This window comes from Peromyscus leucopus, chromosome 4, assembly GCF_004664715.2.
Source record: "Peromyscus leucopus breed LL Stock chromosome 4, UCI_PerLeu_2.1, whole genome shotgun sequence".
Classification (NCBI taxonomy): Eukaryota; Metazoa; Chordata; class Mammalia; order Rodentia; family Cricetidae; genus Peromyscus; species Peromyscus leucopus.
In genome coordinates, this window is record NC_051066.1 from 117,004,859 (window position 1) to 117,023,000 (window position 18,142).

Genomic DNA, 18,142 nt, shown 5'->3' on the forward strand with positions numbered 1-18,142 from the left:
TTTTGCTACTCATCTACAATAGCCTCTATTTCCACCAAATGTTCTTCAAGTGCATTGACTTTTTACATGCTTGCTTAAAAACCATGGCCCCAATCCATCAGGGCAGATGTCATAACTTGGAATTCAACACCTGCCCCACAAAGCCTGGCATAATAAACTAACCACCTAATGAGCAGAAAGCAACAACCAAATCTAAACTTTGTTGACCTTCTTCAGAGTGTATTTTCTCTACACCGTTAGCTTTTCTCCAAGTATCTCCTAAATCAGTGACTGCAGTCCTCACCCACACCCATCTTCACCTGAGAGATCTTAATTCACTCAGTCTGCCCTGAGGCATGGTTGTCTTAATAAAATCACTCCCACTTGATTCTGACCCATGTCTAGGTTCAGGGCTCTTGACTGTTTCATCTCTGTGGTTTTGTTCATCACTTTCCATGGCAAACATACACTTTTCTTGCTTTCGTGTTACATTCCTTCAGTCCCGAGCCCTAGTTTTACCTTCTTCAAGAGGCCTTATCTGATATCTTCAAAATATATAGTTGTTTTCTTTCTATATATTGAAAAAATAATAAACCTTTACATTATGTGTCTTTTAATCTATAAGCAGCACACTTGACAGCAGTCTTTGTTTATAATATAGAAGCCACTCAATAAAAGGCTTTAGGTTATAGAATACTTTTACATTCTTAAAGTGGTCAAGCATGAGTTACTTTTCTTTTTCTAATTGAACCATAAATCTCCATCCAAAAGGTACAGTAGTTGCAATTTCAAGATGGTGCTAAATTAGCATTTACTATCTTGCTTAGGAGAAAGGAATATTGAACATCACTATCGTTTTCAACAACAGATGAGCTCTTATTCAAATAATTCAGCAGTAGATGGATTCCTTCAACACCCACCCTCTAAGGAGCTTTAGAGCATCAACAGATCTATAGGGATTCCTCATGGAACTGTCTTGCTGCATCAAGCCATAAAATGTGCTTCAGTCAGAAACTGTGGTTAGGAGAGCATTGTTTTTTACTAGTTTTCCTGAGCCAGGGGAATACTTTTAATAAGTCAGCCTGCTGACCGGCAGTGTTGTGTTTAATGGGGAGACAGAGTTGGTACAGTAATTTCATGCAGTCATAAGTTATTGCATCTAAAACAATTTCTGATTTTTTTTGACAAGGGAGTGATTTTTTCTTTATAATTTTTTTCTAGCTAAGTTATGTTCTTGTTAGATCTATATTGTTTATGTATTCACGATTGAAATTATTTTGTTCCTATTATTTCACTAGTACTTGACTCAGACTTAGTTTTACTAGCAAAAAAACGGGGTGGACATTTCATGTAGGGCTTTTAGAAGTGCATGCATAATTTGTTAATCTCTTGCCTTTGAAAGTGGAGGCTGAAGCTAAGTAGATAATAAACTTTTAACTACTTGGTGCTGTGCATTTTTATTTTAGATGAAATAATCAGAAGGGGTATATTGTCGGGTGGTGGTGGCACATACCTTTAATCCCAGCAGTTGGGAAGCAGAGCCAGCCTGGTCTACAGAGTATGATCCACAATAGGCACCAAAACTGCACAGAGAAACCCTGTCTCAAAGACAACAATAACAAAAAGAGGGGTGTACTAAAATGTACATAAAATTTTCTGTGCTTATCTAAGTTTTATTAATTGGAAAATAGTTGATATAATCCATTTTTTCACTTTTCATAAGCCATAGGTTTATTGGGACTTTATAAACTACCCAGTTCTTTCTCTGACTTCAGCAGAACTGTAGTTGAACCCTTCAAAACTTTGAGAAGCTAAGTCAAACTTCCTTTAGAAAATGTTCCCCATATTTAGTGTTAAATATACTTTCCAGCCATTCATAGAAAATGAGCATCCTCTATAGCAGGAAGTCAAAAGATAAATTGTTGGGTAACAATTTGAAGGTGTCGAGTAAGAATGAAGGTTCCAGAGTTGTTTGTAGATCAACAGGGAGCAGTGGTATCTAGCAAAACTTTGGGAATACTGAATATTTCCTTGACCAGAACAGTGGGAGCGGATGCAGGAATCTGTGCTGCTCTCACATTGGCTCCTCTGAACCTCACAATGACCCTGACCCTGTGCTTGTGTTTCAGTACTCCACTCTACGCGTGTGGACAGAGGCGAGCCACAAGGCTGTTTGGTTTGACTATATACCTATGAAAGGGTGGATAACAGATTTCAGATCTTTTGATGCCAACTCACTCTCTCAAAAGGATATATATGTAAAAGAGAAATCAGCTTTTGCACGACCACCTTAAAAAAGTATCAGCCCAGACAGTGTCAACAGTGCTCATAAAGGAAACAGGCATTGGAAACATTCTTAAGTTCTTCATCTACTGAGCATATAATGGAACCAAAAAAATGTGTTTATCCACAAAACACTGACTCTTTGAAGTAAAAATGATACACAACCTCAAGATCCTGCTATTTCTTTTATTTGTACCCAACTTTTATTTTTATGCCTAGAAAAATACATGGAGGTGTTTAGGACTAATGTGCTGGCAATTTCCTACTTTTAGTGATAGTAACATAGTCCCAAAAGCAAGCACAATTATTCTGTATGTTTTTCTTAAGTTTTATTCAGCAATAAGACCATAATTTTTCATATTTAAGGAAGTATGAAAAATTTGTCGAGTTTCCAAAGCTGAATACATGTAGCGTTTGATCAAGGCACATACAAGACTGGCCAAAGGGCGGACAATGCACTTTGGTTTGTTGTTGTTGAAAAAAAAAATCATGGCAACAAAAAGTGGTATGGTTTTTAAACAAGTAATAGCTCACAATTCAGTAGGAAGCTGTAAAGAAATGTTACATTACAAGTCCATTATGTAATATCTGGAAAACTGTGACAGTAATGGGCAGTATTCTCCACCATTGGGAAAGTAAACTGAGTATTTATGTACAGTGTTAAAGCATCTCATATAAGCCAGATCTAAATTTGATTTCTAGTGTTTATTTTTCGTTGAAATTCTCACTTACTTAAAGTCCCAGTTTCTCTGGATCGCTGAGAGGAATTACTGATGGTTACACTACCTTCTTAACTATGCAGACAGTTTTTCTTAGACATCCTTTGTAATAAAAACATCATAAACACTAACAATTTTGTGTTTAAGATTCATTTTTTAAGAGGCCGGATGGTACAGGCAAAAATCAAGATGCAATTCTAGAATATGTATTGATTACACTACACAGGTCTAAGTTGTCATGGTTTTTTTTAGTATATAACCCCCCCCCCTGCACTTATATCATTGTTCTTGTGAAGTCCTTTATTCTTGAAGCTCTGCTGACAGTGGCTTTAACAGCTGACTTCACACTGTTGTTTTGCCAGCTGATGTATTCAGTTCAGAAAATATGCTTAACTTTCCTAAGGATATTTAATTTGTCTAGGGTAAAATGAGATGTGCAGCAAGTTTGATATTGCCCATTATGTCACATATTTTGATTTATTGAATACCACTGGGATAATACAAATTTAATCATTGGAACATTATTTCATAACTAGTTTTTGAAATTTATTTTCTCATTCAGCCAGGTTTCTTTTTTACATTGTATTAATACCAAAGTGAAAAACGGCCTGTGCTTATACTACAAGGATCTCATGTGAACGCAGTCCTGATTGTTCAACACAGCAAGAAAATTCACTTTCACAGTCAACAAGTCATCTTACTCAGTAGAACACAAAGTAAATGGTTTATAACTTCAATATCTGCAAGGAAAATACAGTACAAATTACTAAAAAATACTAAAATATAGAATTGTGTTCAGGCATCTCCACTACATCAACCGCAGCAGCAACCTGAAATCTGAAACTTTTAATAAAAAGTTCTTAAATATAAATTATATGGCAAATGTACAGTACATTGCTTTTCTCAGTCTCTTTTCCAGTGTTTTGCAGTAGAAGGGAGTTCCTACCATCACCTTTCTTAGGTTTGAAAACCCTGAAGCAGTCTGGCATGGGACCTCCTGCATCATGAGTGTGAGTGGTCTGAGTCTGGAATCCCACTGTCTCTGTAGCTTCGGTTACTACTGCTCTCACTGTGGTTGTTTTTGTATAGATTCATCCCGTTAGGAGGAAATATGGTGTGTATTACAAACTCCTCCTTGGAGATGGGTTCATTGCTTATGGGTAGCATCTGAAAAGAAGTCTCCCTGATTTCCAGGATGGAGTTGTCCTTCTTAGTGCCAGCTTCTGCATAGTCGTCCTTTCTTCTCCTCCCTTTGCTGTACGCACAGTTCCGCGAGAACAGCGACCCATTCCTATGTACGTACCAACACACCAAAGCAAGGAGGGCGATGGTTACCAGGGCCACAGCGCCACCAATGATGGCTGCCAAAGGTAAATTAGGATTTTTGTAAGGTTCTTTCTCTTGCTCTCGATTGAGGGTGGTTGTGGGGTTGTACATTCGAAGAGGGGCCGTTTCCGTCTCAATACAGACAGGAGTTTCATCAAACAGGTAAAGGTTACTGGTTTCCATGGGAACCATGCATACTCTATAGGGCGAGTCAGGTTCTAGGGCTGTGACCAAGTATTCACTGCGTTCTCCTGTTACTATTGTTTCTGTTATAGATCCAAACGCTGGGCTGTGGCCCAGTTTAAGCCAGCTGAGTCGTAGAGCAGTCATAGGCAGAGCAAGTCTCCAGGAGATATGGATTGTGTCAGAGGTGACAGACTTCACAGTAATTAAAATTGTTTTTCGTGAGGGGCTGCCTGTAGTTCTCTGATCCTTAATGAGCTTGGGGTTTTTAATATCTGGTTGTTTGGTCACAGGAGCTGGCCACTGTCCTTGAGCAGGATAAGCTGTGTTAGGTAGTGCAGTGGTTATCTGAATGGTGCTCACAATCCCACTATCTTTACAATCAAACAGTTCCGCACTGAGGTCCTTGATAGCCATCCCACGAACCTTTTCTGGGGCTTGGCACATGAGCCCACGCACATTGACCTTTACAGGTAGCGACTGTAACCAGTCTCGGACCCATTTCATCTTGCACCCACAATACCAGGGGTTGTTGCGAAGAATCAGTTGGGTTATATTGTCCAAATCATCAAAGATACCCTGAGGTAAATTGCTTAGGTTATTATTGGACATATCGAGTCGATACAGCTGCCTTAAATAAGAAAAAGCATTTGGGGGGACCCGGTTGATATGGTTGTCTTGAAGGTAAAGCTTCCTCAGGCTTGTGCCCGGAAGGTTGACTGGTGCGGCTGTCAAGGAATTCCGCACCAGGGACAGTTCTGTTAAGTTTACTAAGTTGAAGAAAACTTTGTCACCCAAACCGTGGTTGTTCAACAAGTTTCCATCTAAAACCAGGCGTTTCAGGCTTGTGAGACCATGAAGTGACGGTGAAGAGATAGTTGATATGCGATTGTCATCCAGGCGTAACTCTTCGATAGTCCTGGGCAAGCCGCCGGGGATTGTGCTAAGGTGGTTGCGGGACAGGAAAAGCAGTCGCAGATAGTTGCTGTCTCGAAACGCTCCTTCTTCAATGCTAACAGCAGAAACTGAGTTATCATCCAAGTGTAGCTCTTCCAGGTACGGGATTTTTGAAAGGGAATCGTACGTGATAGTTCTGATGTTATTCTCTTGCAAATGCAACTCTTTCACATACTTTGGAAGGTTGGTAGGAAACTCATCTAAACTGTTGTGGTATAGGTATATTCTTTGTACTTTCAGCAAGTTTTTCAAATCTGAAGGAATCCCAACATTGTTTATTTGGTTGTTCTGAAGGTAGAGTGTTGTAGCATCCTCCGGAATTCCCGCTGGAATGGATGTCAGAGAGCGATCGTTACAGTAAATGAAACCCGCGTCACAGCGACACACAGATGGGCAAGATTTAGCCATAACTGCCAGAGGTGCCACTTGGAAGAACAGCCCAATTTTAGTCCCGATGAGGAAGAGGCTCCAGGCTGGGCTGATCATGGTCAGCAGTGTTGAGGTCTTTATATCAGGTAGCTTCTGTTACTACAACAAAGTAAGAAACGATAGAAAATAATTAGGCCAGAATACTGAAGTGCCTTAAGAACAGATGTGGAAATGAAATCATCGATAACAAATTTCAATGTTTCATTTTCAGAGAGGAGCATGCCAGGAATTCATTGCTATCTATAAGCAAACACACTCACATAATTTATTTACCTTAAGTGTCTCTAGAATATAAATCTACAACTATCCTGTTAAAGTCCATTTTATTTAAAAATGTTAAATATAATTAAATAATCAAAAATATTTTAAATTATAATCTATATCAGATTCAACTACTCATGAAGATTATCAAATTTCTAACTTGTTAATATTCAAAGAAACTGACTCAGAAATATAATTTGTTATAACTACATATGATATATATGCCAGTGTTTTCTGTCTTCTTTGACAAATGATCATAAAAGTACAGAAATGTGTAATAAAAAGCATTTATGCTTTTACTCTCCTAGACTAATAGGCTATACACATCTTGAATTCTTTAATCTCAGTAAAGCCAAGCATTTGTTTCATTATTAATAGCTCTTTAATATTAATATTAAATAATGTTTAAAAGGTATTTCTAGAAAGAAAGTAGGAATAGTTTATTTACTTTAGGGGAAAAATTGTACAACTCATATGTCGAGTTGGTATAAATGGAAAATTCCATTTCCTGCTCACCTTTCTTCTTTTCTGTACCTATTTTGTTACATTTCATACTATATGGTTTAATACCTTGATCCAGTTTTTCTTATTTTCAGTCTCACAACATGTTTTAACAGTGCATTTATTTGTCTTTAAATTTTAAGCTAGAATGATTCAAGTTTCCCCGTGGGCTGGAGAATTATAGATTTATGTGAATATACTATGTATTGTTCCCTTCTCCACTTCTAGCCGTTAATCAGCCTTTATAATTTTAGGCATGAAAATAAAATAGCTTAATATTTTTTCCTACCTTATTGAATGATGTTAAGTAATTTTACGTGGGTGACAGTCCAATGCATATATGCTACTTTCTTGGTGAGGGACTGGGACTTTAAAACTCTTTAGTCCTTGGAAATATTCTTCACTGTTTATTCAAGAAATTCTATGCCGCACACACCTCCAGATCAGGCTTGCTGCTGCCAATGAACATTCCAGCTGTGGGTCAGCATGGTGGGCAAGCTCATTAAAGTGGGGGCGAGAAACAATTCAGCTTCCCATTACTATGTAAGACACATGGCTTCCTAAATTTTTTTTTTTCTCTGATAGTTTCAGTGTGGTGGCTCCTTTGTGTTGCTTAAGTCCCTCAGTGGAAACTGCCCTCTTTGAAATTCTTATTGGCTCTTCTGTGCAATGTGGTCAGAGATAGTAACTTCAGATCCTCATGAAGAAAGCCATTCATGATGCTAAGACCTGTGTAGTAATGGGTTTTCCAGGCAGTTACCCCCTACCTTTATTCCCATCCAGGATTATCCAAGTATAAACTCTGTACAGTAGCTACATCCTGGGGTGTGATTACCTGCTGTGAAATAGCTATTTCTTCTTCTACTTCTAGCTGCTTTCTCAGAAATTCTGTTTCAGTCACGTTCTACTGGGATGGGTGGAGTCTCTTTTAAGAAGCAAAGGAAACAATGCAAACAGTCTTCATGGAAGGAGAAGGAAGCACACTAAATTTCCTTTATATTTCTCTTCCTTATAATAGGCCAGGACTGAGCACCTCCTGTGAAAGAAGAAGAAGAAAAAAAAAAGAGTAATACTATTAATAGTGAAAATTAGGACTGAAATTTCCTAGTGGTTTAACATCAATTATTTCTTTTAATCAACAAATCTTTCATCATAACAGCTGGTAGAAGTGGTAGACTGACCTCTGTGTTTGTGTTTACCACTTAACTATATAAATTAAGTTGGAGCCAAAGATGAGATTGTCAGCCAACTGATTAACTTCCATTGTTAAGTGATTCTTTGTGTTACACGGAATCAAACACAGAGGCAAGTAAGACCCTTTCAGGGCTTTCAAATTCAGGCTAATGTCTTAAAGTGAACTTTCTGATGCCCCAGCATACAATGTTTTTTAAAAGAAGAACATGTCAAAGACGGGTGCAGATACATGGCAAAAGGTTTTGATGAAAACACTGTGGTTACTCTGTACTTTCTGAATGTGGTTTTACAAATCACACAACCTACCATTTAAAATGTTAAAAAGTTGTTGCATTGGAGCTCTTCTTTTGATTTGCTCATACTCAGTTTGGTGCTTCCATTTTCCTAGCTGAAGTATGTGGGCACCCCCATCTTCCTACTGAGGGTACTACAGGACTCCCCTGTAGCAGGAAATTCTAGGACTTGTGCTTTTGCTCATTGCGGGAGCATAGAAGTTCAAGTCCCAGTTAGGACTTTAAACTGTGTTTTTAGAACAAGAATACTACTGCAATCTTCTTTTAGTACATTGAACTTCAAAAGAAAATCTGTATTTCAAATAGGAAGGTCACTTTTGTTCCATCTATTCGCAGTGGTCATTTAGGAAGAATGGTAACCTGAGGCATCTCCTTTTCTTGGTTTGAACACAAACATGCCACCTCCCCACCCCCACAATGCGTAGTTCTCATTTCTGAAAAAGGACTTTAGGCTTAATTAAGAAGACCAGTCATGGAGCTGTTGACAGTTTTGCCTGCTATCCTGATAGAACACTCATGAGAATTTTTAGGGTTTGGACAAGGGGAGATGTGTGGGCATGGGTTACTCAGGACCACCCATTCAGCACTTTCCTTACAGATAGAGAACATTTGGGTACATGGGAAGATTTGACCACAAGATTAAGGACTAAAGAAATCATTTGCTTCTCTGCCAGTTACTACCAAGTATCCAACAAGGATAGCATCTGTTCCAGAATTTACTGGGAGTGTGTGTTAACCAAGACCACAATTCATGTTTCTATCTTTTGTTGCAAAATTCCCATTTCTTTTAGTTTGTCACTCAACACTAATGCTTTCCGAGATTATATTAATAGTAAAAAAAAAAAAAACAAAAAACCTGAAAATGGCAAATACACTTTCTTTTTAAATTTAAGCAACCTAAAAATAGCAGTTGGCAGATAGATAAAGCAGACTCGTAAATACAGCAAAGCGCCCGCAGAGGAAACTTTAAATGATTTATGTTTAATGTGAGGGCTTTTCACATTACTACTGGATTTCAATAGTATGTTTGCTTATACAATGTTGCCTTCTGAGTGTGTACATGTGGGAAAATCAAGCTGCCAAAATTATAGCTATACAGTTACTTTTGCTGTAAATGTTTTCTAACCTTGAAAATAATCCAACATATAAAATAATGTTATTTTAAGTCAAGGGGAAAATCACTTCGGTTAACTTGCATTAAAAATTAATTTAAAACTACTATGAAAATAACAAGTGAGATCCTGTGTGAAATGACCAATTGTCGAGTAGTTCTTATGTTCCAGGGGCATTGGTAAGGCAAAGCATACTTCAGAGGTCAGATGATGAAGCTACTGAATGGGATTTGAAAATGGCTGGTTGTTCTGAGTCAGGACAAACCACAGTGTGACATTTATGAAAACTGGGGATAAAATAGCTGAAGTAGCTGCTTGAAAAAAAAAAAAAAAAAAAAAGAAAGAAAAATCTCACTTAATCTGTTTTGCCAAACCAGGCTTTAAGAATATATGCATCGATTCTCATTTTTTTAAACCAGAGATGGAAAAAATATTAATGTAAAAAGAAAGATGATTTCATTTGACCTGTTTTACACTTATGAAATTGCTATCACTGGTGTTTGATATGCAAACTAAACATCCGCTGTTCATACAAACATGCAAATAGTGTGAATTGACGGAAAACCTTAAGCCTCATTAAATCACGAGAAGAATGTCATTCACTTCTCCCCAGATTTCATTACAACGAAAAGCAAAAGCATGAAAAGCAGTGTTTTCTTAGGAAAGGGTAGTCTCACAAAGGGACAGTCTGCATATAGCCCCTCTCACCTGCCCCTACTGCTTTCAGGTCAAAACTGTTCAGCTGACGGTTGACTGCATTTTATATGATTTGATACTTTCTTCATATTTCACACTGTAGTACGAAAGAGGGATTTGGGCATATTTAAAGTTATAATGGTATCTCTATCATAAGCAATCCAACTCCCATATTACACTTGGTTTCTGAACGGGATCCCCATAGTCTCAGACATTGACCTTGTAGTTGAATGTGAATGATGAAAAGCAAAATGGCCATCACTGCTAGGAACACTGGGCAGCTCCACAGCACTGGCTTCAGAGCCTTCTGTCTGCATGGGCTTGAAAAGGCCATCACTTCTGGACAGAAAGCAATCGATGCTCTAGAGAAATATTGCTACTGGGGTAACGGGGAAAACATAAACCGGGCTCTGGGACTTAGTGATGTGTTCTAAAATTATTTTTAATGGAATTATTAAGTATGTGAAACTTAACCCTCAGCTGAAGGAAAAGCACACTCACCTTACTGGTGAAGTAGATTTTTAACTGTCATCTTTTGATTGTGTCTTTTCACAGTAAAAAAAAAAAAAAAAATTAAATGGCTTATAACCCCAACCCAGTCTAAAGTCTCTAATTTATTTTCATAATATGTCAAAGAAAGTACATGAATAGGTAAAGATGCTATTCTCTGGATATACTTTATGAAAACTAATAAGTATTAATACATCATTTCTCAATAAGACCCTGACATTTAAGTAAAATCAAGAACTTGATGCAGCATACATGTTTACATGATTTCTTCCAGTGGAGAAAGCATTTGAATGAGGAGATATTTCTTACATTTTAAAGATATAATTTAGCCTAAAGTGAAGGTATGTGACAATAATGATAACTTCCCAAACCTTGTATTTGCTACCTTTTACTCAAGTTGATTTTGATTTAACTTGTTTGATCAATACACTTTAAAGAAAACCTACGTCAAGTTAATGTTGTGAGATTTCCGTTTTATTGACTTGCCTCACAGAATGATTTCTTAATGGCAGAAACTTTTTTAAAATACTAATTTTAAAAATAAGATGGCATTTAGACTTCACAATCAAAGTTAGTTGCATTATTTTAAGTAAAACCTTGACCCTGAAGAAAATTCATGCTTAAGCAAATCCATTTATGTTTGTGAATGTTTCTAGCTAAATTGGAATGTATATGAGCAGCATTTAGCATATTAGGGAAGTAATTTATTTATGAAGGTGAAAATTACTCACCTAATGAACAACCTGTGAATGTTAAGATTCTGCAACAAGAAATAATATTTCGAGTGAGCTATATACATGGTGAAACTGGAAAACTGGACTCCATCAGGTTAGTTAAGAGTGACAGCAAAATGCTTTCTAAGTAGCCTGTCTGGTAGTTAAATTTTCCACAATCATCAGACTTCAGGAAGGTCCCGATTCCTGTGTTTACTGCAGGCAAACCAAAGGAACTCTAACTCTCCTCCTGAGAGTCATGAAGTCTGCAGGGTTTGCCCGAGAGGCGGAGAAGCAAGCGTGCCTTTTCACACTTGGTTTTGTCCAGAGTCTTTTCTCACTCGAAGAAGGTTTTGTTTCATTTAGAGAAAACAGGGGATAAAAAGTTCCAAAGCAAAAGGATTTCCCCACTGAGTTGTTATAAATGAACCTTAATTCTGCCTTTGCTTCATTTAGTTTGTTTGTAAAGTGAAATCAAGCATCTTTAAGACAAAAAGATGGGGTGTTACCTTTTATCACAGCACAGGCTCTTCTTTTCATGATATTCAAACCAGACTAAATGAATGAGAGACCTAAGACCTGGATGAAGGAGGGAACAACTGAGACTTGAGCTAAGTGGCCCAGGGCTTGAGGCCCAGGGAGTGCTTTAAGTTTGTGCTGACATTTGCGCAGCTGTAATGAAAAGTGTGCCTGCCTGGATTAAACCAGAGACACTGGCATTGCAAACCTAAGATTCCTCTTCCAGTGTGGGAGTCCAACCTGCTTTACACTTCTAGCCTTTCAATTTCCATGCGATAGTTCGACAACTATTTATTTGAGTCCAGTGTGTGACAGGCAGTCCCTGTTCTGGTTAGTGAGGCCATCTAAAATCCTAAAACACATTGCTTCTTCATGTCTGCATAAGGTATTTATTGATTTAAACTGGATGAATAGGAAGAAAACCAACAACACATAAAGCTGATCAATCCATACTCCAGTGGCACACTTTAAAAAGCGGTGCCTAACCAAATGTGGTCTGCGGGTGTTCTCTTCAAAGTTGCCACGGCAACTTGTGCATGTGAATCAAAAGAACAAAAGCTGTCATTGTCTCATCAAGTGAAAGCAATTTTTACTCTCCTCCTCTGAGTAGACTAATACCTGGAAAGAGCTGTTCATACATTCCTGACACTTAATTTTGGGGTGGGAGAGAGATTATGCATATGCAAAGCAAAGACATGTTACCTATCGACTAAATTATATTTTATGCCTTTTTCCTTAACATCTATTCTGTGGATTCTTGATAATGGATAAAACTTAAATCCTGAAAGGTTCCTCTTCTGCAGTGTAAGGTGGCTTTTAAAACTGTCCATATCATTGTGATGTTAGACAAAATTAGTGATGTTGATCTGCATTTTGCAACAGCTTTGTGAAAGGAATACACCTATTTTATTTTCTAAAAGGAAGGACCCTTTCCTGGAAAACAGTTTCCTAACCAACCATCTCTTGGTTGGAAATCGGTCTGTGACTTTTGGAAAACCTGTGGCGGTGGCATGTTAGAAGAAGCCAAGAAACATTCCTTTTCTGCTCTGTAGAGAGAATGCTGTTCTGAGCGCGGATATTGCTGAGAGATTTACTGTTGAGTTTTGCCCGCTGGGGGGTGGTACACGCTACCAGAACACTGCTTGCTGAAGCCGCAAGTCAGATGTTGGCTGCTGCTGGCCAGTCTTTCCCTGGTTTAATTACAACAAAGCCTCCCGTTGAGAAGAACAGTGAAGGCCTCTGGGGCAAAAGGTGGGGGTGGGAGGAGGGATGGGGAACTAGGGGAGAAGAGGGAGGAATCAAGGCTTTTGAAAATTCACTGAATCCTATTTCCCTCCTTGACTTCATTTATGGTGCTCTTCATTTGACACGAAACAACTATTGATAATACCTTTTACAAAATCGGTATGAATAAGAGAGTGCAGAAAAGGTTTATTCAGGATTTTTAAGTTAGCTTTAGGTTTTGCCATTAATCATGTTCTTTGTTGTGTAGCCCACCCACCTTTAAAAGGGAAAAAGGTTGAGACCAACTGAAATGGCAGCTCTAAACTAAGTATTTTTAAATGACCAGATTTAATTTAATATTCATATGAACATCAGCCTATCATAACAAAAAATTCAAGAAAGAAACATTCATATAATATCAAAATAAGGCACACCTTCAGCCACTAACATTTGTTGGGTTTAAAACTGTTCAAAATAATCAAGATAGAGGAGAAAGCCTTGGGATGTGTGGCCAAGAAAAGCACAGGGGAAAATTTGCATTGCTTGCGCTTGCATGTTTAAAGCTGATAATTGTATTTTTCATCTGGAGGGACTGAACGTTCATTAGGGTCTTGTGTCCCTAGGCAGGAGACGCTCAGTGTAATTGGAGTTTCTATTTGATTGGGCAATATAGCCAGAGAAGAAACTGGGGTAAAGATAATTAATAGCTCTCTAACAAAGTCTGACAGCCACAAGATTTCAACCAAATTTATTTCACACTGCTTCATTTCGCTCTGAAAAAGTTTTGATAGAATCAGAGACTTCTTAATTAACACTTGAAAGCAAAAGAAACATAGCCTCTATTAGCTGCCACATTTAGTTATGACAAATTTTCTGTTTTGTTTTGTAATCTTTTTTAAAATTTTTGTAAAAACTTTATTTGCTTCCCAATTATGTATCTCATAAATATTAGATTCAGGAATTGTTGAATTGGGCATTTAAACCTAACCAGAATCAATTTTAAAAGGGGTGTGCAGAGAAATAAAAAACCCAATTAATAACGATCAGTGCTACCATTGGAATATTCTATTACTGAATTCATTATGTTTATTCATTTGCTAATATGTTTTTTGACCCTTGGGAGTTCTCTATTAAAAGAATAAACTGATTTTTTTTTTTTAGTTAAACACATGTAATGACATTTTTAACCCTTTTCTTCATTTTAAGCTGATATATAGATGTATATATGTCCATATACACATATATTTGAAGCTAAGTTGTATAACCAATCTTTGCATAGTCATAACACATTATGATCGTTAATATTTGTAGTAACAATATTTTTGTGATACTTTTAAAGGATTAATTTCTTTATTCATTTCCAAGAGATGGGTGTCAGTCATCTGTCACTCTGAGTCAAGCTTAAGTGATTCTAGCCTGAGAGTGGACAGTTTCATCCTTTTCTGTTCATGCTGGTCAGGATATTCTTCTGCATTTGGGGATGAATGAAGGAATCCCTTCAGCTGAAGCACTTTTCATGGCTTTCATCATGCTATTTCATCCTAATCACATAGCCAATGTGTGCATTTTGAGGCATAGATTTACTGAGAACAATTAAAATAACTAATTTGATTTTGTAACTGAAAAATAGCAACATTTTTTATTTCCTTTTAAGTTTAAATAAATCAGCCCCCTCCCAATGTTGAGAAAAGACGGGCCTGTTGCACTCTTTACCTTTATGCAACCATTTTGTTTCAGGCATAATTTACTGAAAAACATTTAGTTTTTATTTTTATTTATTTATTTTTTTTAGCAGATACGTTTAAATACCTTTTGGAAGCTTTGTAGTCTACATGCATTTGTTCCAATGTAAGGTTTTCCACTGTGAGTTGCAAGTGAATGGACACTCAGCCTTTACCATTTGATGATGACTCCAGGCTTTCCTCCCCTGCTACCCTCACTGCATACATCAAGCACCCGCTTCCAGGGTGATCTTTGTTAGTTTTTCTGAGTGGACTTACCCAGTTACCATGCTGGTCACATTCTACCCTTGCCCAAGCGATGGGTTTTGGCATTCTCCTGGACTGGGAATATGGTTTGGCCCGAGACTCTGAGCTGAATTTACTAGTTGAGATCCCCGAGCCCGAAATGCCTGAAGGAGCAGTGGCAGGAGAAGCGGTGCAAGCTTTCAGATCTAGGTGTAGCTGCTAATCCTCTACAGAGGCATCCTGCTCTCTCTCCCAGGGCAGCTTGCTGGCCGCGAGCAAGATGTATGCTTTTCATGTACTGCGTACTCATGGGCTGAGGGATTATCGATTTTCTTTCATAGTTATAAAAACAGCGATTGGTGATCATACCACACATACAGTACACACCAAGTTAGCGACCTTTCGCTTTTGTAGACGAGAAAAATCTGCCTCCTATCTCAAACACTCAACTTTCCAACTTGCAGTTTTTCGTAAAGCTTTGTGTTGATAGCAATTGCTTGAAATAGAGGAGAGCTTATTATTATTATTATTATTAATGCTATAAAGCTGTAAGAAACTTCTCACATTTGGCTATTTAGCAGACTTTCCCTAGCTGGCTTACACGCACATCTTTGCTTGCCCTGCTGACCGAGCAAACGTGGCTATTTGGATTCCTCATGGAACCCAGCAAGTCATTTCTTTCTAGAGAGTAACAACAAGCGAAGTTTCTGGGACAATGTTAAGAAAAAGCATGGAAAACACTTACCAGGAAGACGAGAAAAAAAGCAATCCTTTATACCCCGCTGCTACAGCTGTAATTCCATTGCCTGTGAGTTGAAGTAAAAACCCTCCCCCGTCTGCGGAGCGCGGCATCCAGTGCACACAAAGCCACAGCAGCTGCAGCCTGAGCCCGTCCTGCTTCAGATCACTCCTGCGCTGAGGACTGCGCGCGAGAGCATCCAGTTGACTGCGCGCAGCCCACCTCCAAGTCTGAAGTTTAAAGCTTCACCTCGCAGTGGTTGAGGAAGGGGGTGATGTCATAGGTGGGCAGGACTTAGCCCAGCTCTTGTTCAGTGAGGTAACTGGATAATCAGACAGATGAGTTTTGCCAACGCTAGAGGGGGTGAGAGAAGCCGAAATGAGCCGCTCAGCTTGCCAAAGCCAAGATGCCATTTGGTTTGTAGGCAGCTCCTCAGACTCTAGCATACCCTAAAGTTTACTACTACGAGGTAGTTGGTAGCACACTCATAAAAAAACACAAGCGTGTGAGAAGGATATTTGTAAGATCACAATAGAGGAACAGGTGTCTCATGTCCAAGCCATCTGTATTGAAAATAAGTTAACGAAAGTCAGTTGATTTTCATTACATCGTTACAATTGTGGAGAATGGAGGATGGCAATCCCAACTAATATCGATTTTTGTAAATGAATAGAAAGCAGGTTCAAATGATGATTTACTTAGGAGAAAGGAAATAGGAATAGGAGAGAGATAAAAATATTGAAGAAAACAGTCTTATTGGGAAATAGAAAGGTTTTTCTTCTCATATGCATTTTTACATAATGAAGCAGGTTTCCTCTACTACTGAGCTACCATTTACCTGTGTGCCTAAGTGCATGCCTCTACTTTAGAACTCAGTTGATATAATCACTTATATTTAAGAGATTAAAACTAAGTTGATATAATCACTTATATTTAAGAGATTTCCCTAAAATAAAAAGGTTTAACACAACTAGAATCTTTTTCTTACTTTTTTTTTTTTTTTTTGCTGCCATGAGGTTGGATTCAGACATCATCATCTAGAATGTCTGTTAGAGATGGTTCTGCCAGGATTAAATTATTTTAATTTGAGTGCATGAATAAATATTGACAGTTGCAAGACACTGAGATTTCTCTGCCTCATTAACAGGATTTTAAGACTTTAATTTCCAGGTATAACTTTATCATCAGTTTTCTGCTATCTGGTCAACAACTACTTTGGACTTGTGAGTTACCCCTAAGGAGGTGAATTTAAGTGAAGGATCTTATTTATATATTTACCCAAATGGCCATTTCCTTTGATGTCTTTATTTGCTTGGTTCTTACAAGTTCATGACTTTATCCTTTCTAGGAAATTTTCTGTTTGTCTCTGGAGGCTGTCTGTCTGTCTGTCTCAGGAGTATGTGGTCCTTTTCTCTTCGTTAGCTGCATTTCGTTTATACATGCCTTTGCCATCTGTTTCACCCTTTGAATTCCCCTCCAGGAATGGGTGCTATCAGAGTGGAAGGTCCCTGGAACCCTTGATAAGAGATGTTCTGACACCCATTGTTCTATGATTGCTCTTTTGCTGACTTCTGGGGACTGACCCATTGGATAAAAGTAGGGCTTTTTAACATTTTAACATCCACTGAAAAGCCAGTTTCTTAGAAGTATTAATTAGTGTTCATTAAACTCAGAGGTGGCTGCTGCATTTTTTTTTTTTTTTTTTTTTTTTGGAGAAAAGGAAAGTAGGAATAACTGATAATCTCTCAGGAATAGATGGGTTGTTTTCAGTTACTCAAATCAAACACCTGGATTAAATTATTTCTTGAAATAGTTCTTTCTAGAAGCCATTTTCAGATGAGAGTTGATTCTATTTAAAAAGGAAATTTTTGCCTGACCAAATTCCTGTGGGCTTATATCCATATTTAATCAGTTCTGTCTCCATTCAGCTGCCTGAAAGCCTTCAACAAAAAAGAAAGATAAATGGGCAATTTGGGTTATAGGTATCTAAAGGAAAGCAGGCTGGCCTGGGAGCTGGGTGCTCTGCGGATTCCCTAGGCTGCTGTTTGTCATATGACCTCATATTACCTGCTCTGTGCTTTGGTTTCATCTCATGGGAAATAAAGGCAGCAAGAATTTATTGAATACCAATTATGTATTCTGCCTCCCCCTGCCCCACAAGCTGTGAATTAAAATGTAGCAGCATTCAAAAGACTGTCAAACATGTAATCCATCCTGAAGGTACTAACTTTAAAGACAAGTCTCAATAGACTCCTCCACTGCCATCTTCCCTTTTACAAACATATATACTCTTTTAAAATGTAAATTCCGTTTATTTGTTTGTATGTGGAGACATGTTAGGAGAATACACACATGTCATGATGTAAGTGTGGAGGTCAGAAGACAGCTTACAGGAAACAACAGTTTTCTCCTTCCACCACAGGAGGGTCAGAGTCCAAACTCCAGGCTTCAGGCTTATCACTCTCACAGGGCCCCAGACATATATTCTGGGGCGAGCCCAGAGGTGGGTAGGGCTGTCCAGTGCCTGCTGTTAGCAG

The 18,142-nt window shown here is 38.1% G+C and overlaps 2 protein-coding genes across 4 annotated transcripts in view; one reads left to right on the top strand and one right to left on the bottom strand.

Moving 5' to 3' along the window:
* Positions 1-18,142, top strand: part of Macrod2 (mono-ADP ribosylhydrolase 2) — a 1,962,999-nt gene that overhangs the window by 297,487 nt on the left and 1,647,370 nt on the right. The window lies entirely within an intron of this gene.
* Positions 1,756-15,897, bottom strand: Flrt3 (fibronectin leucine rich transmembrane protein 3). Of its 3 annotated transcripts, XM_028884437.2 has the most exons (4): positions 15,612-15,897; positions 10,435-10,478; positions 7,474-7,674; positions 1,756-5,975 (listed from the first exon to the last, which is right to left on the bottom strand). In XM_028884437.2, the coding sequence occupies exon 4, from the start codon at positions 5,931-5,933 to the stop codon at positions 3,984-3,986; it is 1,950 nt and encodes a 649-aa protein (XP_028740270.1). In that variant the 5' UTR covers positions 5,934-5,975; positions 7,474-7,674; positions 10,435-10,478; positions 15,612-15,897; the 3' UTR covers positions 1,756-3,983. The 3 variants fall into 3 exon arrangements, with proteins under 3 accessions (XP_028740270.1, XP_028740269.1, XP_028740271.1); XM_028884436.2 differs by lacking the exon at positions 10,435-10,478; XM_028884438.2 differs by lacking the exon at positions 10,435-10,478 and having other exon boundaries at positions 6,928-7,674.